At 40.4% G+C, this 24,978-nt stretch overlaps 1 protein-coding gene and 1 pseudogene across 2 annotated transcripts; both read right to left on the bottom strand.

Annotated features, from left to right (window-relative positions):
* Positions 1 to 885: 885 nt before the first annotated feature.
* Pglyrp3 (peptidoglycan recognition protein 3) lies at positions 886 to 21,081 on the bottom strand. 2 transcript variants are annotated; one of them, XM_006501471.2, is made up of 8 exons: positions 20,837 to 21,081; positions 18,856 to 18,965; positions 10,752 to 10,953; positions 7,760 to 7,878; positions 6,962 to 7,111; positions 5,368 to 5,566; positions 2,808 to 2,926; positions 886 to 2,173 (listed from the first exon to the last, which is right to left on the bottom strand). In XM_006501471.2, coding segments are annotated over exons 1-8 (1,080 nt in total). In that variant the 5' UTR covers positions 20,839 to 21,081; the 3' UTR covers positions 886 to 1,994. The 2 variants fall into 2 exon arrangements, with proteins under 2 accessions (XP_006501534.1, NP_997130.2); NM_207247.4 differs by lacking the exon at positions 20,837 to 21,081 and having other exon boundaries at positions 1,974 to 2,173; positions 18,856 to 18,975.
* Positions 8,525 to 9,070, bottom strand: Mif-ps3 (macrophage migration inhibitory factor, pseudogene 3; annotated as a pseudogene).
* Positions 21,082 to 24,978: the final 3,897 nt, after the last annotated feature.

Raw genomic sequence — 24,978 nt, 5'->3', positions numbered from 1 at the left:
TAACCAAGTCATTGAGCTCAGGAACTGGGTTCTCCCAGAGAAGGCTAGCAGTCCTGAGGGCCATGTCAGTGCTCCTTCCCCATAGGTTCCCTCAGACCTGGCATTCTGTGGGTGCACCTGGCTCCTCCTTGCTCACCACCAACCTTGACGTCTGCTGACATAGTACTCCCCCATGTGGCTGAGGTAGGTACCTAAGAAAGCACATCCTTCCCCTGAGAGTCAAACAGGAGTAATAGAGGAAAGCACTCTACAGACAATGAGGACAAGATTGTGCATGCCTCAGCCGAACATTGATTAAATGGCAACAGTAAGTTCTAAAAATTCCTGCTCACATCCACCCATTTAGACTGCCTATCAGTCATTGGAGGCTGATGCTAGTATATCCCTAAGGGGGTACTAGGAAGTATTTCTCAATAAAAAGACAGAAGAGACAAACTGCCTGCAATAGGCTGCCACAAAAAGGTCCTTAAAAAAAGCACTTGCCAGCTGAGTGCTCTGGGTTTAGTTAAAGCATAAATTTAAAATCCTAAAAGGTGGATAGTTTGGAGTAAACACCAATCTAGAACACACAGGCCTCACAGAGCAGCCTCTGTAAGAGCTGTCAGAGATGGGGGACTCACTAATTCCCTTCCCAAGCCAATGAGTCCCTGAGACCTGAAAGTGGTAACTAACTCAAAGAAAAGGGATCTTTACTTTGAGGGATAATTAAGAAAAGTCAATAAATCAATATTGATGACTTAGTTGTGTGTTTCTTTAAGAGAATACTCGAGAATGGGTTAATCACAGTGGACAAAGATTTATTTTGTGTAATCTGAACTCTGTGAAATTCAAGGTCATCATCTGGCCAAGGCCTTCTTGCTGTATCATCCAGTGGCAGAGTGGGAAAGTATAAGAGAGACTGTGTGTGGGGAAACACACTCATTTTATTAACAAACTCACTTTTACAGCAACAATATTAATAATTACATCTCAAAAGGTCCATCTCTAACACTACTGATTATTAGCGACTGGGTTTCTAATACATGAATGTCAAAAGGTTCATTTAAACCCTGGCAGGTGTCTTTGGGTGAAACTTTTTCTGAACATCTCATGACTACAACTGTAACTACTTCCTGTAAGAGAGGTGTTCAATCCCCCTTTGCTGGGAAGTCTGTACCCAACCTCCATCCACACAGAAAGGACTCTACTGTCGAGAGACTCTGACAGAAAGGCTTGTGAGGTTTGTATTCTATCTATCTCTGCTGTGTAAATCAGGAGTGGCAGGTGTGTCTCTCCTAAGTTGTACCCACTAATCTTTTCCTGATTACATTCCTGGGATGCTTTAGGAAAAATGACAAATGAGCCGAGTCAATCTAATGACATTCAAGGGAAAGGGTCTGTGAAAAGAAAAAAAAAATTCGGAGTAAATGTGAGGTTATAAGAGATGTAAAAACACTGTAAAGGCAAACGCCCGATACTAGCAGCACCAAAGGCAGGTGTTGGGGAGTCCTGTCTCCCCTATAATGATAAAAAATTCTTCTCCCTGGTAAGAAGGAGCTGATGGGAACTGAGGGTCACCAGAACAGAGAGGCTTTAATCTCTCTCCCTCTCTCTCTCCCTCTCTCTCTCTCTTTTTCTCTCTCTCTCAGTTCAGCAGAGCCCAGCCAAGCAACAGGTGGACCAGACACTAGACAGCACCTGTAAACACAGGTCTGCCTGGTTGGTCCTCAGTGAACTCCTAGAACAAGGCACAGATGACTGGAGACACAGAATCCATTACATACATGTCACCACAGCCAGCTTGAATCTCTGGGAAGGACCAGGGTAGATTACTGGAAAAGTTCCCCAGGAGACCTTGAAGGATATCCATAAGAGAATACTGTAATTGCAACACAAGAAAGAGTGACTAGGTGACACATTGAATAAGGAGGGAACAAAGGAACTGAGCCAAAGTGAAAGATAAGGACAATATCTGCCAGGAGAAAGAGCATCTTTAGATGGGACTGTAGCATTTTTCAGTGCTTGAAGTGAGGCCATGTCTTGATGATGTTGTACAATGCCTGTCCAGGGGACAGGATGTTGGACACATCACTGTGGCCCATTAGCAGGTAGTTGGAGGTCAGGTACCCTTTGGCCACAGCACACTGGATCAGGCTCTGGGCTGCCTTCAGTGAAGCTTCATTTGGAGGCTTTTCTGTAAAACACATTTACCCATGATCATTAAGAGCTCAGAGCTGCTTGGCTACAGCAGTGACAAATACGTAGACTCCACTCTTTTCGTCTCTTTTCCTATCCTTTCCTAAAATCACCATAGCCAACAACTAGTTAGGACAAAACAAAGCCCAAACAAGTGTGTTTTCTAATTCCATCTGGCCAAAATTTCTTTAGAATATTAAAAATTACCCTGGAAATGAACATATAACATGACACAAATTCTGTGTGTGCAGAAGAACTACAGATTGTTCTATGCTTTGTCATCATAGGCAATGACACATTCCCACATTATTGCTACTGTTAATAAGGAAATGCACACATTTCCCAAATGAAACATCAAATTTTCAAAAGGCCCCTTTTTCCCCCCTCCATTGTTCCATGCTTACCTTGGATATAGTTTTGGATGGATGTGGCTGAATTGGGGGCAAATATTCTATTTGGGATATGCTTTTTGTAGCAGTCATTCTTTATTGAGAATTTTCGTTAAATCTAAAATATTCTGCTGAACTACCATGTACTTCCAGTGTCATAATACTGTCTCCATTTTCCTATGTTTCCTGAATATTCCACATGGTACTTAATTAAGACGAACTCTTTGCCCTACTATGTCTTACCTACAAAGTTTCCCATGAAGGCAATTCCTAGAGCAATATCGTTGTATCCATAGGTATGAGAGCCTTCAATATTCCAGCCAACTCCTTCATATACTTCACCATCCTGGCCCACTAGAAAGCTAGGGTTGGGTAGAGGAAAACAAAGAAATCAGTGTGAGGAGCACACTTTGCTTCATCAACTTTAATCCTTAATCCATTCTTTCATCCATTTATCACACCGTGTCCAGATATGCCACATGTGCTAGTGTGCAGAAAAGCAAAAACCAAAAGCCAAAACACAGTTCTGTACTTGGCCTTCATCCTCAGTCCTGAATCTAACTCAGCTACAATGACTGTGATGCTCCTCAACCTTCTGAGCAATAGGCGTTTTGACCATTGATCTCTCTGGTTCTGCAGCACTCTCCTCCATAGGTTTCTATAGACAATGCCTTCCTCAGTCTCTCTCTTTTTCAGGTGATCACCATCTCTCCTGCCTTCCTTGAGCTACTGTGATTCTTAAAACCCAACACTTTCTCCTTAGGACCCTGGACTAGCTCTTCTCTTTCCGCTGAGACATTCAGCCACGTTAAACAATCATCCACTCCCACAGCTTCAACTATTTTCTGTAAAGTCCACTGGGTCTAGAATAAAACCAAACCAAACCAACAACAAACAAACAAAACCCCCCAAAACCCCAAACCTTTTTACATTTTCTGTAGCCAGAAAATAAGGCATTCTCTGAAATTCCCCCTTTTCCTTCTCAGAGCTCCAGTCAAGGACTACCCACCACTCATCAATTGTGTCTCTTACATCACTTTTAAATTCTTCTACTCCTTCCATACAATAGCCATTGTCCAACTCCAACTTGATTACTGTAACAGCACCCTGCCCAGGGTTTTGCTTTTTTCTAATCTACTCTTAAAATCATACCCAGGAGGCTGGAGAGATGACTCCACAATTGAGAACACTTAATGCTCTTGCACTGGACATGAATTTGGTTTCCAGCACCCACATGGCAGCCTACAACCATTTGTAATTCCTGTTACAGAGGATCCAATATCCTCTTCTGACCTCTGCAGGCACTGGTTGTGTTTGTAGTACACATACATACATGGAGGCAAAATACACACATAAAATGACATAAACAAATCTTCAAAAAAGCTTTTAAAAGGGTATGGCTTTCCACAGTCTCCAGCTCCCCTCCATATAAAGTCAGTTTTCATTAGTTTTACTTTTAAAAATCTACATACCAGTCAGGCTCCTACAGCTCCCCACCCTCACTACCTCTTCCTTTGTAAGTCCATTTTTAGGTCTGAGTGGGTTGTGTTTTATTTCCTCAAGGACTCATGCTCTGTTCATATCCCAAGCCTTTGAATGTGCTGTTTTTTAACTATATCACTTCCTTTTGCCAAGCATTGCACCTGCCCCCAAACCTTATTCATGTTCCATGAAGGATAGTCCTCTTCACTAGCCATTCTCTGACACCTATCATTCCTCCAAAGATTTCTGGGCTCATCTTATCGGTGCCTAGATCTTCTTCCATCACTGTGCTTAACAGTTTGCATTGTTATTGTTTATTGTTTCTCTAACTCTACAGTTCGATGGCAGGTTTAAAAGTTGAGGAACAAGAATCAACTTGGCTGATGTTTGCCAGTTTGTAATATCCAAATTTGTAGTTAGTTCCCTATTATCTGCTGTGAATGTATCCAAGACTATGAAAAGTCCTGAAAAATGAAGCAGGTTCTCTCTAACATACTAAGAGGTCTGGAAAGTCGGATACAGCTAGAGCATCTGTGGCACAGTGAAGAAGCAAACTCATCCAAAACTAGTCACAAAATTCATTTTTAAAATTCCTAATAAATGTGAGTAAGGGAACACCCTCATAGAAGCAGGGGTGGTGGTGGGGATGGGATAGGGGTGTTCAGAGGGGAAACCAGGAAAGGGAATAGCACTTGAAATATAAATAAAGAAAATATCTAATACAAATTTTAAAGATCCCTAATAAATAACTGAAGTGGATTATTTTCTAACCCCAAGTCCCACCTATGAAAAGCACAAGGAATCCTCTACATATCTTCTGCTATTTAATTAAACTAAAATGTTTCTTGAAGATAATACTGGTATGAAAGGAACCAGAAGAGAACATTGTATCTCATTCTCTGTCTTCAAATATAATATGTTGTCCCTACTATAAAGAAGAGACAAAAGAGCCCAGAGATGTTACAATTCCTGTGTGAAGAGTAGCAGAAGACTAACAAGATACTAACACTAGAGAGAACAAGTTGGAGCTGGCCACGACCTTCTTTCCTTATAGTTTAGAACAGGGTATATACTAAGGCATCATACTTCTTTGGGGTTCGTAGTTTTGCTTTCTAATTGCTTCTTTTTCATTATTTGATTATTGTGATGTTCCCAATCACAATGGAGAACATGCCTGAGCAGTTAAATAGCCCAAGCAATAGCCTGAATTCTACTCAGTTCATATTCTTGCAAGAATAATGTATGGCATTTGTGTAAAACACCTGCACTCCGCCAGCTTTGCTTTCCATGGCTCTGAAGAAACAAATCATTTTCCACTTACTGATATGCAATGTCGCAGAAATCTTGGTTATCTATGTGAAAGGACTGTGTGTCTCTTACACGAACCAAACAGTCTGCAGACTCATTGCAGCTTTTCCCAGCAGTGTGGATGATGATGACAAATTTGGCTGGAAGGTTCATCTGAGGGCAGTGTGTTTCTCTGGCTTCCCAAGCAGACCGTGGTGTGATATTGGGGCATGCTGCAGCAAAGTGGAAAACCAAGAGGATGAGAATTTTCTTTGGACTGTTATGAAAGCAATGTACAGCCAGAGGGTAGTTCACACAAGTCTCTTGTGTCCTGAAAATATGAACATATTCTAATATGAATTTCCAGCAGGAGTCTGGAAAGGGCAGCTGCCTGAATCAGTGCATTTTAATGGCATAGAAACCAATATGAAAGCTGAAAGGAACAGACTGATTGAACAGAGGCACAACTGTATTCTTCAAAACACAGGATATCTATATGCTTATATGTGTTCTATATGGTAAGGTAGATATGTGCAAATCAGTTTACTCTTTAAACTGATCAAGTTTATGTGAAAAATATGAATTCTATAAAGAACGGACAATGTTGCAAAATTATTATTATTGAAAAGAATACCAGTCCAAATGCAAAGACTTTTTTGTAGAGATTTATAATTTTAAAAAATGAAATTTAAAATATCAGTTGTTCTGAGAGAAAGACTGTGTTAGCAGAGAACTAGCATACTGGAAGTGATTATTAATTTTATTTGTTTTAATTTACTGATCATTCTTTCTAAACTAGCATACCATTTTCATTATTCATTAGAATAACCATTATAAGGGCAGTATGAGATATAAAGTCCAATTTTATCAACACGGTGGCATTGGAAAAGGTTGGCTGGCTTTGGAAAGGTGTGTGTGTGTGTGTGTGTGTGTGTGTGTGTGTGTGTGTGTGTGTATGTGTGTGTGTGTGTGTTTGTGTGTTTCCACAGTATATGTCTACTCATTTCCCATGTATTTTATTTTATTTTATTTTATTTTATTTTTTTTTGGTTTTTCGAGACAGGGTTTCTCTGTATAGCTCTGACTGTCCTGGAACTCACTCTGTAGACCAGGCTGGCCTCGAACTCAGAAATCCACCTGCCTCTGTCTCCCGAGTGCTGGGATTAAAGGCATGCGCCACCACCGCCTGGATCATTACCCATGTCTTACTTTCCTCTCTCACATCCATAATATCCAACACATTTCATTTGTATCTTTCTCACTGAAATGGCTGTTTCTTGATGGAAGGAGTTATGATTTTTTTTTAAACTGATGTATGGCAATGTGAAGATTTAGTGTTTCTTGTAAACTGTAAAAATATGAGTATACATTTATTTGTGGTAAGAATAGGTTCATGACAATAACATTTTTGTGAGTTGGAAAGGCCAGGGAAAACATGTCTCCTTATCTTCTCTAATTAATAGGGATGTTGTCCAGTGGTGGAATACTTATCTAACTTCCCAATTTCATAGATTTGGCACAGGTGAGATGTTCTAGGTCCAAGAAACCCTTGAGAGTCTAACAAGAGAACATCTCCAAATATAGCTGGGAGTGATGTAATGCAGGGTATGATAGGTTAAGGGTCTCACCTTTTTTGGGTATCTCTGAGTGTTGAGGAACCAAACAGGTCTCTTCTTTTAAGAGAAATGGCTGAATGTACTTGGGTGACAGGTAGCCATTCTGGATGGCAAAGAAGATCAGATCCTCTGTAGCTGATAAAGCAGCGGGACTGGGGCTTCCTTCATGGGGGTAATATGAAATAAAAACTGTTAGTAAGGAACTCCATCCTGGACAGTACCCACAGGGAGTGCAAGTCTCTACCAGACCTGAGTGACTGGTAGACAGGAAGAGAAAAGACAGGCAGAAAGATTTCTTCGTCAGAAATCTAAACAACCACAATTAGGAACATCTTGTAAGGGCCAAACACAGACTACTCTTTTTTTCCTCGTTTTGACCTATTAGCCTTCAACATCATCTCTGCCCTCTGTTATGCTCTGGTTGTGGGTGAAGGGTCATATAAACTACTTCAACTTCCTTGCTTTGGTTACTAGCCTCCATTTATCTCTACCAATAAAGGATACTAGAAGAAATAATCTATGATATCTGCCTCTGGCAACTAAAATATTAGTAGCAGATGAGTTCAGATTCCATTGTCCATAACTGTGAACTCTATGTAAGAGGCAGATGCAGCAATATATCAAGAAGTATAGACCACAGATGAGGAAAAAAACTGCAGTTCATAGAGTGCAACAGCAGAAAGGATTTCCAGAATCAGTGGTTATCAGGGATGGGAAATACAATGTAGGCTAAAAAGATATGAGCATTGAGAAAAGAAGCTGGAGGAAGTGGGTGGACCACTTTCTGGGTCTGGAGGAAATTACCATTACCTATCTTACTGCCAAAGAAGGCAATGCCCAGGGAAACGTTATTGTAGCCTTGAGTGTGCAAGCCTTGGACATACCAGCCGACACCTTCATACACCTTGCCATCATCTCCAACCAGAAAGCTGCCAAGGAGAAACAATGATTTAGTGGTAAACCTCTGTATTAAGAAAATTCATTTCCCAAAGGGGTTGTAGAGGCTCATAAAAGAATGAAGTTTCAATAACATAATGGGGAACAGATAATTTTAGATATTCTAAAGAAATAGGAATATATTTCAATTTTGGTTTTGAATTAGATTATATATGTTTTCCACATGTAATCCCCCGTAGATTACATGTGTTTCTCAGTTAAAAAGTACTCATTTCATCTAAAGTAGAATTTGAATGTGTGACTCTACAGTGCCTGAGGATAATTAACTCCATCTTTTCAAGTACCTGTTAGTTAATTCATTAGGTTGTCATTATTGTCTGAGATGGGCAGGCTTTGAAACATGCTCTCTACCCTTTAACCAGGCTTGCCTGAAACTTACTGCAGAGCCTAAGCTGGTCTTAAAGTCATAGCAATCCTTCTGCTTCAGAATCATAAGAGCTATGATTACATTCATCCCTACACCTAGCTGAATAATGATATTTTTTGTTTCTGTTTTTAACTATAAGACCAAGCACTTGAGTATTCTCTAAACAACTAACATCAACTCAAGAGTTTCTTTATACTGACTCCACAGATTCACATAGGTTCTTTTTTTTTTTTTTTTTTTTTTTTTTTTTTGTCTCTTATAAACCATTTATTTCTCCTGGCCGGAAGGTGGGCATCGCTACCGGTGGATAAACACAGAACACTGTGTGGAGCGAGGCTCGAAGAACAGCGGTGCAGGTAAGTGGGGCCAGGACTCAAGCGAAGGTGGAACCGTTCCAGCCCACGTTGGCAGAGTTCATGTAATAGTTGATGTAGACCCGGTCCCGGCTGATGTGCAGCCGATCGGCCAGCAGGCCACACAGCAGCTTGCTGTAGTTGCGGTTCTGGGCACCACCAATTTTGCCGATGCTGTGCAGGCTGCAGAGGGCGCAGGGATCGTTCCTGCAGCTAAAAGTCATGAGCTTGTCCGGGACCACGTGCACTGCGATGTACTGTGCGGGCTTGCTGGTGGCCTGCGCCAGCTGCTGGGTGAGCTCCGACAGAAACCCCTCTGGCACGGAGGCGCAGGGAACATTGGTGTTCACGATGAACATAGGCATGGTGGCGGAGAGACTGCGAGCGTGGACGGGAGGAGGGTACAAAGCGCGGTGTGACCCAAGCCAGGGACCTGAGCTACGTCTCACATAGGTTCTTACAAAAGATTTTTTTTTTGTTTCTTTTTTGTTCGATTTAAAACCATGTCTATATTCTTTTATTCCACTATTTTAAAAAAAATATTTCTGTCCATTCTGTTGTTCTCTGGTTTTCAATCCATGTTAAAAATGGTGTTTCGTGACTCTTGGTATATCCAATCTTTTACTAAATCATGAATTTCAGAGCAAACTGAAAAAAGAAAGAATGATTTCCAAGGTTAAGTAATGCCCCTGCTCCAAGGGAGGCTTTCACCTTACTCTGAGAACCAGATGCCTTTGGAAACATGGCCACCACTTTTATTCTTTGTGATGTTCCCAGCAATTCTTCTGTCACTTCTTCAGAGACTTTGATTAGCTCAATATGAACATTCCCCTACAGTTGCAATAACTTCACTCTCAAAAGGATGTTAACATTGTGCCTGCAGAAACCTAATTTTTAGAGGGAGAGCAATTGAAGTGACTTAGAAACACCACGTTTGAAGTAAAGGAACACTTCAGCAAAAATCCAGGAGTGATGGGAGATAGTGGCTGGCAGATAAACTGTAGTCAAGAAAGTGAACACAACTTCCATTGAGGTCTGCCTGAGGTCCCTGGCTACATACAGATTCAGGTGGTGCAGCAAGTCTCCACCTGCTCTTATTTGCATTTAAAACTAAAAATACACGAAAGCACAGACTATCCTTTTCAAAATGGATACTTCAGAAGCTATTTCTTTTTTTTTTTTGTTTTAAGATTTATTTATTTATATGTAAGTACACTGTTGCTGTCTTCAGACACTCCAGAAGAGGGAGTCAGATCTCGTTACGGATGGTTGTGAGCCACCATGTGGTTGCTGGGATTTGAACTCCAGACCTTCGGAAGAGCAGTCGGGTGCTCTTACCCACTGAGCCATCTCACCAGCCCCCAGAAGCTATTTCTACTTGCATTTTAAATTCCCACCTTACTCTTCTTTCTTCATATAATGGTGAGCTTTCTCATTCTTGAGGCTAATGAGAAAAACTTGGGGGCCCTCAATAGAACCCTTAAATACTCATTGCACAATGCAAAAATCTTTTATGCCTCACACTCAATTTTAACACAGGATTTCTTCCCCACCATTCTCCATGCCCACTCTTCTCCTTGTCTTACTGAGTGTTTATTCACATAAATAAATGGAAAAAAAATGCTTCATAAATATGAGCCCTGACTAGAAAGAAGCAAATAAGAGTGGGCTGTATCAACACACATTTGTGACACAATTCTGAATTCATGCTCCTTGCCATGTGCCACTTTAAACAAATTCTTTGGTTTTCATGGACTGTGGCATTCTCATTCAGTTAATGAAAATAGTAAGCGTTCTCCTCCACACTGCTCCCAGTTGGGTAATAGCAATGAAAACCCTTGTGATCTGTCATGCTAGGAGCTTGCAGGGCTGACGGCACTAGGTACAAAACTTTCTGTGTATCCTTTCATGATCTTCTAGAGTAAAAGCACCCTTGAATATATGACTTAGAGTTGTTCCTCCTAATGACTTCTAGATTTTATTTTTGTTCTTTTTTTCTAACACTCTTCAGTCATAAACTCAGCACAAATGAAGCCCCCAAAATAGAAGATGCAGAATAAGGAAAAAAAAAAAGGAGAATACTTCAAGAAGTAACATTGATTTGGAGACCTGGTCAGCCTCTTACTTGAAGGCAATGTCACACCAGCCTTTGTTGTGGACATATTGGGACTGTAGGACCCGCACCACCTGGCTGCAGGTGATCTGATCTTGGCATTGCATCCTGGTAACTTGCTCTATGATGAGGTAGGGTACGGGCAGGCTCAGTGGTACTCTGCAGGTAAGTGAACTTGCTCCCCACTCTTTTCTGGAAACTATGGTTGGGTTGCCTGTAAGAGAGACAACAGATCAGCATGTAACAGACCCTACTCAAGACATTAGCAGCCCAACTATGGTATCTGCTAGCCCTGGAAGGTGCTTGTCCTCTCACAACTTCCTATTCTCATCTCTATAGCCCAGTCTTGACCCAGAAATCATCCAAATCTCTTCTCCTCTGTGTTAAATTACCTGGTTTGTAGGTGAACCTCTTTGTATCTTTATGAATGGGACATATGAAATCTGGGATACAAGGACACAGAAATGAGCCTAGAGAAAATTATTTTTATAGTAATTTGTCTAAACTATGGAGTTCTGCAGACAGTCACACTGATTCATATATTTCTGTCTCAAGAACCAGTTTGTGCTTCATAAATTTGTTAAGTTTGGTTAAGATAATGGCAACCATCTTAGTTTGTACTACTATAATGTGTACCTATGGTTCTATTGGTAGTTATGCAGATAAGCTAGGGAAAGCAACATTGCTCTAACTAGGGATGAGGGAAGGCTTCAGTGCTCCTAGAAGGTGGATTGAACAAAGGTAGATATAATTAAGGCCTTATTAGGGCAGGATACTGGTACAATAATGCCCACAGGACCCTGAGAAATAAAGAATAGCCATCATCCAATAAGGTGTCAGATACCAAAGCAGAACTAAGCAAATGACTGAGGCCCAGTTTCAACTTATTGCCACACATGGACAAGTCACTTCCCCATCAGGCCTTTGTATCCTTATCCACAAAATGAGAAGATTAACTCTCTACTCTTTAATCTGCGAGTTTCTCCAGCACTAACTTCATGTAACCCAGTAGCATGTCTACTTAAGAGTAGAAGGCCACCCTTCCAGCTGGCCCACTGCAGCACCGGGGTCCCTGGCCCGGGGGAGTCTCCGGACACCCGCAAGGACCCACACAGGATCCGCCATGGGATCCTAAGACCTCCGGTGAGTGGAACATAGCGCCTGCTCCAATCCAATCGCACAGGACCTGAGATTGCATTAATTAAGGAAGCAGGTAACCCGCCCTGATAAGGGGCTCAAGTCCCTTCAGGCCGGTCCACTACAGCACCGGGGTCCCTGGCTCCAGGGGAGTCTCCAGACACCTGCAAGGACCCACACAGGATCCGCCACGGGATCCTAAGTCCTCCGGTGAGTGGAACACAACTTCTGCCAGGAGGCAAGTTCAAACACCAGATATCTGGGCACCTTCCCTGCAAGAGGAGAGCTTGCATGCAGAGAGTACACTGAAACTAAGGATAGAGCTAGACTCCCAGGTCTGCTAATAGAGGCTAACATAGTCACCTGAGGAACAAGCTCTAACCAGAGACAACTATAACAACTAGCTCCAGAGAATACAAGATGGCAAAAGGCAAATGTAAGAATCCTACTAACAGAAATCAAGACCGCTCATCATCATCAGAATGCAGCACTCCCACGCCACCTAGTCCTGGGCACCCCAACACAACCGAAAAGCTAGACCCAGATTTAAAAGCCTATCTCATGATGATGGTAGAGGACATCAAGAAGGACTTTAATAACTCACTTAAAGAAATACAGGAGAAAAACGCTAAAGAGTTATAAGTTCTTAAAAAAAAAAACAACAACAACAACAACAACAACAACAAAAAAAAAAAAACAGGAAAACACAACCAAACAGGTAGAAGTCCTTATAGAAAAACAGGAAAACACATCCAAACAGGTGATGGAAATGAACAAAACCATATTAGACCTAAAAAGGGAAGTAGACACAATAAAGAAAACCCAAAGTGAGGCAACGCTGGAGATAGAAACCCTAGCAAAGAAATCTGGAACCATAGACGTGAGCATCAGCAACAGAATACAAGAGATGGAAAAGAGAATCTCAGGTGCAGAAGATTCCATAGAGAACATCGGCACAACAATCAAAGAAAATGGAAAATGCAAAAAGATCCTAACTCAAAACATCCAGGAAATCCAGGACACAATGAGAAGACCAAACCTACGGATAATAGGAGTGGATGAGAATGAAGATTTTCAACTCAGAACATACAAGAAGCCTACAGAACTCCAAATAGACTGGACCAGAAAAGAAATTCCTCCCGACACATAATAATCAGAACATCAAATGCACTAAATAAAGATAGAATACTAAAAGCAGTAAGGGAGAAAGGTCAAGTAACATATAAAGGCAGACTTATCAGAATTACACCAGACTTTTCACCAGAGACTATGAGAGCCAGAAGAGCCTGGACAGATGTTATACAGACACTAAGAGAACACAAATGCCAGCCCTGGCCAAACTCTCAATCACCATAGATGGAGAAACCAAAGTATTCCACAACAAAGTCAAATACTCACATTATCTTTCCACGAATCCAGCCCTTCAAAGGATAATAACAGAAAAGAAATAATACAAGGACGGAAATCACGCCCTAGAACAAGCAAGAAAGTAATCCCTCAACAAACCAAAAAGAAGACAGCCACAAGAACAGAATGCCAACTCTAACAAGAAAAATAAAAGGAAGCAACAATTACTTTTCCTTAATATCTCTTAATATCAATGGACTCAACTCCCCAATAAAAAGACATAGACTAACAGAATGGCTATACAAACAGGGCCCAATATTCTGTTGCTTACAGGAAACCCATCTCAGGGAAAAAGGCAAACACTACCTCAGAGTGAAAGGCTGGAAAACAATTTTCCAAGCAAATGGTCTGAAGAAACAAGCTGGAGTAGTGATTCTAATATTGGATAAAATCGACTTCCAACCCATAGTTATCAAAAAAGACAAGGAGGGACACTTCATACTCATCAAAGGTAAAATTCTCCAAGAGGAACTCTCAATTCTGAATATCTATGCTCCAAATGCAAGGTCAGCCACTTTCATTAAAGACACTTTAGTAAAGCTCAAAGCACACATTGCACCTCAACAATAATAGTGAGAGACCCAACACACAACTTTCATCAATGGACAGATCGTGGAAACAGAAACTAAACAGGGACACAGTGAAACTAACAGAAGTTATGAAACAAATGGACCTGACAGATATCTACAAAACATTTTATCCTAAAACAAAAGGATATACCTTCTTCTCAGCACCTAACGGGACCTTCTCCAAAATTGACCATATAATTGGTCACAAAACAGGCCTCAACAGATACAAAAATATTGAAATTGTCCCATGTATCCTATCAGATCACCATGGCCTAAGACTGATCTTCAATAACAACATAAATAATGGAAAGCCAACATTCAAGTGGAAACTGAACAACACTCTTCTCAATGATACCTTGGTCAAGGAAGGAATAAAGAAAGAAATTAAAGACTTTTTAGAGTTTAATGAAAATGAAGCCACAACATACCCAAACCTATGGGCCATAATGAAAGCATTTCTAAGGGGGGAAACTCATAGCTCTGAGTGCCTCCAAGAAGAAACGGGAGAGAGCACATACTAACAGCTTGACGACACATCTAAAAGATCAAGAAAAAAAGGAAGCAAATTCACCCAAGAGGAGTAGACGGCAGGAAATAATCAAACTCAGGGGTGAAATCAACCAAGTGGAAACAAGAAGAACTATTCAAAGAATTAACCAAACGAGGAGTTGGTTCTTTGAGAAAATCAACAAGATAGATAAACCCTTAGCTAGACTCACTAGAGGGCACAGGGACAAAATCCTAATTAACAAAATCAGAAATGAAAAGGGAGACATAACAACAGATCCTGAAGAAATCCAAAACACCATAAGATCCTTCTACAAAAGGCTATACTCAACAAAACTGGAAAACCTGGACGAAATGGACAAATTTCTAGACAGATACCAGGTACCAAAGTTAAATCAGGATTAAGTTAACAATCTAAACAGTCCCATATCCCCTAAAGAAATAGAAGCAGTCATTAATAGTCTCCCAGCCAAAAAAAGCCCAGGACCAGATGGGTTTAGTGCAGAGTTCTACCAGACCTTCAAAGAAGGTCTTCTAATCCCAGTTCTGCACTAACTATTCCACAAAATAGAAGTAGAGGGAACTCTACCCAACTCATTCTATGAAGCCACAATTACACTGATACCTAAACCACAGAAAGATCCAACAAAGATAGAGAACTTCAGACCAAGAACACATTAACGCAATCATCCATCCTGACCAAGTAGATTTTATTCCAGGGATGCAGGGATGGTTTAATATACAAAAATCTATCAATGTAATCCAGTATATAAAGAAACTCAAGGACAAAAACCACATGATCATCTCGTTAGATGCAGAAAAAGCATTCGACAAGATCCAACACCCATTCATGATAAAAGTCTTGGAAAGATCAGGAATTCAAGGCCCATACCTAAACATGATAAAAGGAATCTGCAGCAAACCAGTAGCCAACATCAAAGTAAATGGTGAGAAGCTTGAAGCAATCCCACTAAAATCAGGGAATAGACAAGGCTGCCCACTTTCTCCCTACCTCTTCAACATAGTACTTGAAATCCTAGCCAGAGCAATTCGACAAAAAAAGGAGATCAAGGGGATACAAATTGGAAAAGATGAAGTCAAAATATCACTTTTTGAAGATGATATGATAGTATATATAAGTGACCCTAAAAATTCCACAAAAGAATTCCTAAACCTGATAAACAGCTTCGGTGAAGTAGCTGGATATAAAATTAACTCAAACAAGTCAATGGCCTTTCGCTACACAAAGAATAAACAGGCTGAGAAAGAAATTAGGGAAACAACACCCTTCTCAATAGTCACAAATAGTATAAAAACCTTGGCGTGACTCTAACTAAGGAAGTGAAAGATCTGTATGATAAAAAACTTCAAGTCTCTGAAGAAAGAAATTAAAGAAGATCTCAGAAGATGGAAAGATCTCCCATGTTCATGGATTGGCAGGATCAACATTGTAAAAATGGCTATCTTGCCAAAAGCAATGTACAGATTCAATGCAATCCCAATCAAAATTCCAACTCAATTCTTCAACGAATTAGAAAGAGCAATCTGCAAATTCATCTGGAATAACAAAAAACATAGGATAGCAAAAGCTCTTCTCAAGGATAAAAGAACCTCTGGTGGAATCACCATGCCCGACCTATAGCTTTACTATAGAGCAATTGTTATAAAAACTGCATGGTACTGGTATAGTGACAGACAAGTAGACCAATGGAATAGAATTGAAGACCCAGAAATGAACCCACACACCTATGGTCACTTGATCTTCGACAAGGGAGCTAAAACCATCCAGTGGAAGAAAGATAGCGTTTTCAACAAATGGTGCTGGCACAACTGGTTGTTATCATGTAGAAGAATGCAAATCGACCCATTCCTCTCTCCTTGTACTAAGGTCAAATCTAAGTGGATCAAGGAACTTCACATAAAACCAGAGACACTGAAACTTATAGAGGAGAAAGTGGGGAAAAGCCTCGAAGATATGGGCACAGGGAAAAAATTTCTGAATAGAACCACAATGGCTTGTGCTGTTAGATCGAGGATTGACAAATGGGACCTCATGAAACTGCAAAGCTTCTGCAAGGTAAAGACACCGTCAATAAGACAAAAAGACCTTCAACAGATTGGGAAAGGATCTTTACCTATCTTAAATTAGATAGGGGACTAATATCCAATATATATAAAGAACTCAAAAGGGTGTACTTCAGAAAATCAAATAACCCCATTAAAAGATGGGGCTCAGAGCTGAACAAAGAATTCTCACCCGAGGAATACCGAAAGGCTGAGAAGCACTTGAGAAAATGTTCAACATCCTTAGTCATCAGGGAAATGCAAATCAAAACAACCCTGAGATTCCATCTCACACTAGTCAGAATGGCTAAGATCAAAAATTCAGGTGACAGCAGATGCTGGCAAGGATGTGGAGAAAGAGGAATACTCCTCCATTGTTGGTGGGATTGCAAGCTCGGGAAATCAGTCTGGCAGTTCCTCAGAAAATTGGAAATAGTACTACCGGAGGATCCCGCAATACCTCTCCTGGGCATATATCCAGAAGATGTCCCAATTGATAAGAAGGACACATGCTCCACTATGTTCATAGCAACCTTATTTATAATAGCCAGAAGCTGGAAAGAACCCAGATGCCCTCAACAGAGGAATGGATACAAAAAATGTGGTACATTTACACAATGGAGTACTAATCAGCAATTAAAAAGAATGAATTTATGAAATTTCTAGGCAAATGGTTGGACCTGGAGGGCATCATCCTGAGTGAGGTAACCCAATCACAAAAGAACTCAAATGAAATGTACTCACTGATAAGCAGATATTAGCCCAGAAACTTAGTATATCGAGATATAAGGTACAATATGCAAAACACATGAAACTGAAGAAGAACGAAGACCAAAGTGTGGACACTTTGCCCCTTCTTAGAATTGGAAACAATCACCCATGGAAGGAGTTACAGAGACAAAGTTTGGAGCTGAGACAAAAGGATGGACCATCTAGAGACTGCCATATCCAGGGATCCATCCCATAATTAGCCTCCAAACGATGACACCATTGTATACACTAGCAAGCCTTTGTTGCAAGGAGCGTGATATAGCTGTCTCTTGTGAGACTAGGCCAGGGCCTAGCAAACACAGAAGTGGATGCTCACAGTTAACAATTGGATGGATCACAGGGCCCCCAATGGAGGAGCTAGAGAAAGTATCCAAGGAGCTAAAGAGATCAGCAACCCTATCAGTGGAACAACATTATGAACTAACCAGTACCCCGGAGCTCTTGACTCTAGCTGCTAAAAAATGGGAATGGTGGGTAGGGTAGTTGGGGGGGAGGGTGTGGGGGTCTTTTGGGGTAGCATTGGAAATGTAATTGAGGAAAATATGTAATAAGAAAAAAGAAAAAAGAAAAAAAAAGATACATGGGACCTGCCACAAGTAAAACAAGATGAAATGAACCATTTAAGCAGATCTATAACAAACAATATTAAAACATCAATAAAAAGTTTCTCAATTAAAATTAAAAAAAGAGTAGAAGGCCAAGAAATAGCTACATTATGGCAGATAATGTGAAAATATGCTAGCAAAAAATTACTAAACTCAGGTCCATTTAATTCAACAGAATTCACTTATATTTACTTCATGTCTAATCACTTTATAAAGGGGTGAAACATTGAGATGTTGTAAAGGCAGCCTTTCCCTGACAATTATTATTTATTTATGAATGTTCACCCTGTGTTAGGTTTAACTATGATGATGATGATGGTGGTGGTGGTGATAACAACGAAGACAAAGACAAAGTGGGGAGACAATTAGAGCTATAAATTACCTCATATTCATTATTTGAACACTGTGTTCAACCTTTATAGTCAAACTGATTAGATGTAGAATAATTGAAGAGACAAAATTCTAAGCATGTCTGTAAGGGACTATCCAGATTGGGTTAGTAACACTGGGAAGATCTGTCCTTAATTTAGGCAGCACATTCCATTAGCTGGGGGACCAGACTGAATAAGAGGGAGTTGAGCACCATCATTCACTACTCATTGCATTCCAGATGTGGAAACAAAGTGACCAAACGCCCTAAGTTCTAGCTACCATGTTTTCAGACCATTCTGGTATATATACATACAAGCGGAGGTATATATAAACATACATCTTGGAGCTGCATGTCAAAATAAAGCCTTTTCTTAAATATTTTGTCACAGAAAAGTAATCAATATAATATCTAATTGAATCATCAATAACAATTCTAAGAAGTGGTTGATGATTATTTAATATTTACTAATTTCACAAAATCAGATAAGAATCACATATTAACTCACGAAAGATGGAAAATCACAACAGCTGGCAGGACTAGAAATTGTCAATTCCAGAGCAGTACAACAAGTGGCAGAGCTGTACATGCTCTAGAAAAGACAATACTGGGAACACTTCTGTCACACAAGAACAGTTATGAGCAATTCAATAAAAGCACTTCTGATAAGAAGAAAGAGAACTTACCACAGGCCAGGAGACTGAGAGCCAAGAAGCCAAGAAGCCTGGGCAACATCTTAGGGTGGTCCCAGGACACCAACATGGAGTCTGACTGGCAGTCCTGGAGGGCACAGGTCCTAGAGAACACTGACAGTTAAAATGACTATGCTAACTGCATGACACTCTGTTTGTTTCCCTACTCTCTAGGTCCCTTCTGAGGGCCAGCACCTGGCTCAGGCTTCTCAGGTCCAACTGGAGATGTCAGTTGTTCCATAGATGTGAGGATCCTATTGTCTGTATCTAGCAGGACCACCTCTCCAGAGCCATATTCTGCAGACCCAGGAGACATCTGTTCGTTGGTGTGAATGTAGCTGATACTGAGCCTTTCACAGTGGACAAATGAAACTATGTTTAAAGTCCTTCAGTAGTAGTAGTAATGACCCTGTATAAATTTCATTTCCCATGCTACAGTTTGTATTTGGCCCTTACAAAAATCCATATAAGACAAAATTCCTGTAAGACTCCTCTTTTTTTTTTTTTTTTTTTTTTTTTTTTTTTTTTTTTGTTTAGAGAAGAATACTCAGAAGCACTAAATAATAAATAGGAACAGGTATGGGCTCCATCACTGAGTTCCACTAGACAACCAGAAGTATGGAAAGCCCTAGAGTTAAGTTCCATATTCTAAGTCACTGAGGAATGATCAGTCAATCTCTACTCTAACATGAAGATAACAACCAGCTATTTCCATTCACTAATCACATTCTGTGGTCCAAATAATGTGTGAGGACTCTATATACTTCACTAAGCCTCAATGTGACCTGTGAGAGCATTAATTCACATACTCAAAATTCCCAGTGGGTATGGACAGAGACTGCCCTTCTTAGCCAGACCTGTCAGATTCTAAGGCCTCTACTGGAAACCCCAATTTCTGCCTTTGTTTCTGATTGTGGATATTCTCAGCAGGGACTAAGGTGTAAAGTACAGGACTATTTTGATGCTCTGTGGATCCGAGAATCTTATCTATTTTTGTAGGCAGGAAAGATCTGCTTACTCACACTTAGTATGAAAATGTCTACTCCCTTGGTTGTGAACTCAGTCATCAACTTTCCTTGGTTGAGAAACAATGCAGGGAATGTTGAAGTAAAATGGCATAGTCATCACCCTGCACTGTTTGAACACACACTTGATACCTACAGATGGAAAATTTTAACATTACAGCTTAAGAATTGAGCATACAAAGGTTTTTAGAACAATAAGCACACATACACATACATAGTCAAACAACACATAAGATTCCATTCATTCAGAAAAATTTACGTTAGCCAACCTCTCCCACCTCAAATGAGCTCATCACAGTGGGTCAGGCAACTCATATATAAGTGAGGGAGATTCAGCCTCTTCATCAGCCAAATCAAAGGCAAGAACCAACTTGCCCATGATAGAAGCCCTGCCAACTGATCTCCCAGAAAAGGATCTGCATCCTGAAAACTACTGGAAATAATTGTCAGTCCTGCTTAACAGGAAATTTGTATCCTGGTCATATGTAACTTTTCTGCATCCCTAACTGTAAGTATTAATGTCACAAGCTATTCCTTGACCTTGTCAAATCTCACACTTGAACTCTGAATAATGAAAACAGGCTCAATCGTGTAGGCCACTGAACTGGTGGCCTTTTTTGCTACTTCTCAACTGCCAACATCTAGCTGACAGGACAGGCTGAAGCCTGGCTTACATTGCTGTCCATCCTCTATACATAAAATAAGAGCTAGGAAGCATTTCAAGGCTTGAAAGACAAGTAAAAAGTTGTGATGAGACAAATCCAAAACCAACAACCTATAAAAGAAGCTAAAAGAGTACTAGTTCCCAATTTCTCTAGACAAATGGAGAACTTTCCTGTTTGGGGGACAGCTTAAAGAAGACAGATAAAGAAAAATTCCCTCACCATATTTATATGATGATCACTGATGGTGTCTAGCTCTTAAGGATAGGATATTTGGAGAACACTCACATTCAGAAATACCTGAGGACTTTGAGATGTCCCAGCCCAGCAAGGTAGATTGAAATCCCTTCTCCCTGTATTATCTGCTGGTTTTCTTCTTTAGTCTTGTCCTTCAGTCCCTGCCTCTTCTCTCTGGTGTCTCCTCTTCCAGCCTTTGTTTGCTGTAACTCTAGAAGGCACTCCCTCCCTGGCTCTCAGTCTTTGCTTCCCAAGGAGAAGCTGACAGGGAGAGGTCTCTCTGACAGGTGTTTAAGGCTCAGTGCTGCCTTAGTACACTGAGATGAACTCAAATGAAATAAGACTGGGGCCTACAGTACCTCGGGAAAACCCTGTGAATAAACCAGGCTCCTCCCTCCTCACTGGGGAAGACCTGCATTGCCACATCCTTTAGAATGTCTATTCAATAGCATCACTCAATAAGACCTGCCAAACTGGACCTTCCACACACCAAGGAAAGTATGTTTCAAGGACCACAGACTGCTACCTAGATGGAAAATAATTCTCAATGATGTAGTCTAGACGTAGAGATGGAAACAGATAAAAAGCATACTTACTGTCATGGTGCTAGGATCAGGTCATAATTTGATTGTATGCATGTTCTGTTTTTGCTTTTGTTTCTGTTTGGTGCTTAAGAGTTTCCTCTCCCGTGACCACAACACAGCCCACAAACACATCAAGACAGTTGCTTCAATGTATTAACCAGCAGAAATGAGCCCTTAACAAAACAAAACAAAACAAAACAAAACAAAACAAAACAAAACAAAACAAACAAACAAACAAAAAAACCTCCTTTAAAAGAAGCCCTCCCTTTGGGCGGCCTGAATTTATAGACCTTATACTTGGAAGACAAGACAATAGGTTTTCCACAGTTTTGGATATGATTATAAGATTGTCAGTTAAAAGGAAATATATAACCTTTGACCTTGAAACCACACCATCAGTTAAGGAATATATCATTTGCAAAGCATTTCCACATGCATCACTGGGTGTCATTAGAGTATACTGTTATCTGTTTCACAATGTCTCTGAGTTTTACCTGCATAAGGGGAACCTTGAATAACTGTGTTAACTTCTGCTAAACATTTAAGGAATCAGAAATCTAGAGAAAGCTTGCCATGGCATAATATTCAAAAGATTTGAAGTCACATATACAAAGGTGAAGGTCTCATTATGGCACTGAACAAACAGGATGCATGATATCTGACACTCTTACTTTCTTTTCTGGGTCTGTTTCCTCAGCTGCCAGATGGAAATGTCAGTATTTACATAATTGAAATATTGCACACAGAGTGTGTGCCAACAGAGAGGACTCCACAAAGCTGTTTAGCCCATGAAGGGGCTTCTAGTGGGATGTTGCCTCTGTGGCTGTGCTCCTGTTGATTTCAATCTCAGGTATGCTTCCTTCTGTCATCCCCCTACCTTATCTCCATCCCCAGCCTGAAGCAGGCTGAGCCAGACCTTGACTTCACTGCCACTAAGGAGATTACCTAGGGTGGAGCCTTCCTCCCTAGATCACTCTATTGTTCAGCCACTGCCTCTGTTACCCTTCAAGATACTGTTACCTGCTGGGAGGCTGTTGAGCTATTCCAGAGACTACACCCTATCCTACACATTGTCACCTGCAACTGGGCTCCAAAATGAATTTGTGGAAATGGGCCTCCTTTATCCCATCCCATGGGATTCAGTTATTCATGGGTGCGAGGGGGACCTCAAACATGGAAGGAGATGGGAGGAAGAAAAAGAGAAATAGGAGACCAGGAAGGGTACCTATCGAGGTCTCATTTATTAGGCTGAGGTGCCTTCTTTTTAAAGCATACATCTTGGGGAATATGGGAGGGGTCGAGGGAGAATTATACAAAGAACAAAGAAGTGGGCATCTGCTGACATGGGGGCTGAAGTCAGACGCCAGTCAGCGGGCACTTTGCACCTTATCTCCGGAACGTCGATCCTCCTTGACAGCCTTGGGTGTCAGGCTGGGCTTAGGCTTAACTCATGTCCTTGGATGTCATGGGAACTCGGGAAGAGATAGGGAAGAGGGGACTGTAATTCAGCTTTTACAGCCTCAGGTGCCAGGAAGGGAATAGGGAGGAAGGGGGTGATAACCAGCTCTTAGCACGAGGCCATTTGGCCTGTTAGGGAGATTGTGAAGGGCTCACTTTCTCACGGGATGGTCTCTGACACTCCTCCACCTTTATAAGCGCATTTGCCATTAAACATTTGAGCTTTGATAGGAATCTTGACTTAGCTTCATTTTTCTCTCGACCTCCTAGTTCCCCTCTCTTTTCAGCCCTGGCTTGCCTCCCAGGTGTACCCAGTTTCTTGTGAGCCTCAGGTCAGTTTCCAACATAATACTATGTTAGAGGAAGTTTTTCTAGGATTTTTTTCAAGTTATATTCTTTTTATAGGATGTGCAGAACAGGTTTTTCCTTCTTGTTTACTTACAAGGCTTTAGTTAAAGGAGGGGAATCAAATGTCTTCTAGCATTTTCCTAATGTGTCCACTTTTAGTTTTTATATCCTCATGAACAAAAAGTTTTAAAGTTAATGAACTTAGACCTACTGATGTTATTGTTGTTGATGTGAGGATTGTTCCATTAGAATTAGGTAATGAAATTCTCCAATTAGAATGGGAACGGGTGGGTAGGGGAGTGGGGGGGGGAGTATGGGAGACTTTTGGGATAGTATTGGAAATGTAATTGAGGAAAATACGTAATAAAAAAAAGAAAAAAAAAGAAGTTATGAAACAAATGGATTTAACAGATAGCTACAGAACATTTTATCCTAAAACAAAAAGATGTACCTTCTTCTCAGCAGCTCATGGCACCTTCTCCAAAGCTGACCATATAATTGGTCACAAAACAGGCCTCAACAGATATGCAAAAATATTGAAAATTTCCCATGCATCCTATCAGATCACCATGGACTAAGGCTGATCTTCAATAACAACATAAATAATAGAAAGCCAACATTCATGTGGAAGCTGAAGGACACTCTACTCAATGATAACTTGGTCAAGGAAGAAATAAAGAAAGAAATTAAAGACTTTTTAGAGTTTAATGAAAATGAAGCCACAACAAAGCCAAACTATGGGACACAATGAAAGCATTCCTAAGAGGAAAACTCATAGCTCTGAGTGCCTCAAAAAACAAAACAAAATAAAACAAAACAAAAAAACCAAAAAACCCCAAAAAACTAGAGAGAGCATACACTGCAGCTTGACAACAGCACACCTAAAAGCTCTAGAACAAAAGGAAGCAAATTCACCCAAGAGGAGTAGACTGAAGGAAATAATCAAACGTAGGGCTGAAATCAACCAGTGGAAACAAAAAGAACTATTCAAAGATCAACCAAACTCGGAGCTGGTTCTTTGAGAAAATTAACTAGATAGATAAACCTTTAGCCAGACTAACTAAAGGGCACAGGGACAGTATCCTAATTAACAAAACAGAAATGAAAAGGGAGACCTAACAACAGAACACGAGGAAATCTAAAGCATCATCAGATCCTACTACAAAGGGCTATACTCAACAAAACTGGAAAACCTGGATGTAATGGACAAATTCCTAGACAGATACCAGGTACAAAAATCAAATCAGGATCAGATTAATGATCTAAACACTCCCATATCCCCTAAAGAAATATAAGTAGTCATTAATTGTCTCCCAACCAAAAAAAGCCTAGGACCAGATGGGTTTAGTGCAGATTTCTATCAGACCTTCAAAGAAGACCTAATTCCAATTCTCCTCAAACTATTCCATGAAATAGAAACAGAGGTACTATATCCAACTCTATGAAGCCACAATTACTCTGATACAAAAAACACATAAAAACCCAACAAAAAAGACAACTTCAGACCAATTTCCCTTATGAATATTGATGCTAAAATACTCAATAAAATTCTCGCTAACCTAATCCAAGAACATATCAAAAGGATCATCCATCATGATCAAGTAGGCTTCATTCCAAGGATGCAGGGATGGTTTAATATATGGAAATTCATCAACGTAATCCACTATATAAACAAAAACCACATGATCATCTTGTTAGATGCTGAGAAAGCATTTGACAAAATCCAACACCCATTCATGATAAAAGTCTTGTAAAGATCAGGAATTCAAGGCCCATTCCTAAATATAATAAAACAATATAGAA

The sequence above is a fragment of the Mus musculus genome, chromosome 3, assembly GCF_000001635.26.
Source record: "Mus musculus strain C57BL/6J chromosome 3, GRCm38.p6 C57BL/6J".
Lineage (NCBI taxonomy): Eukaryota > Metazoa > Chordata > Mammalia > Rodentia > Muridae > Mus > Mus musculus.
This window is presented reverse-complemented; position numbering and strand designations above follow the sequence as displayed.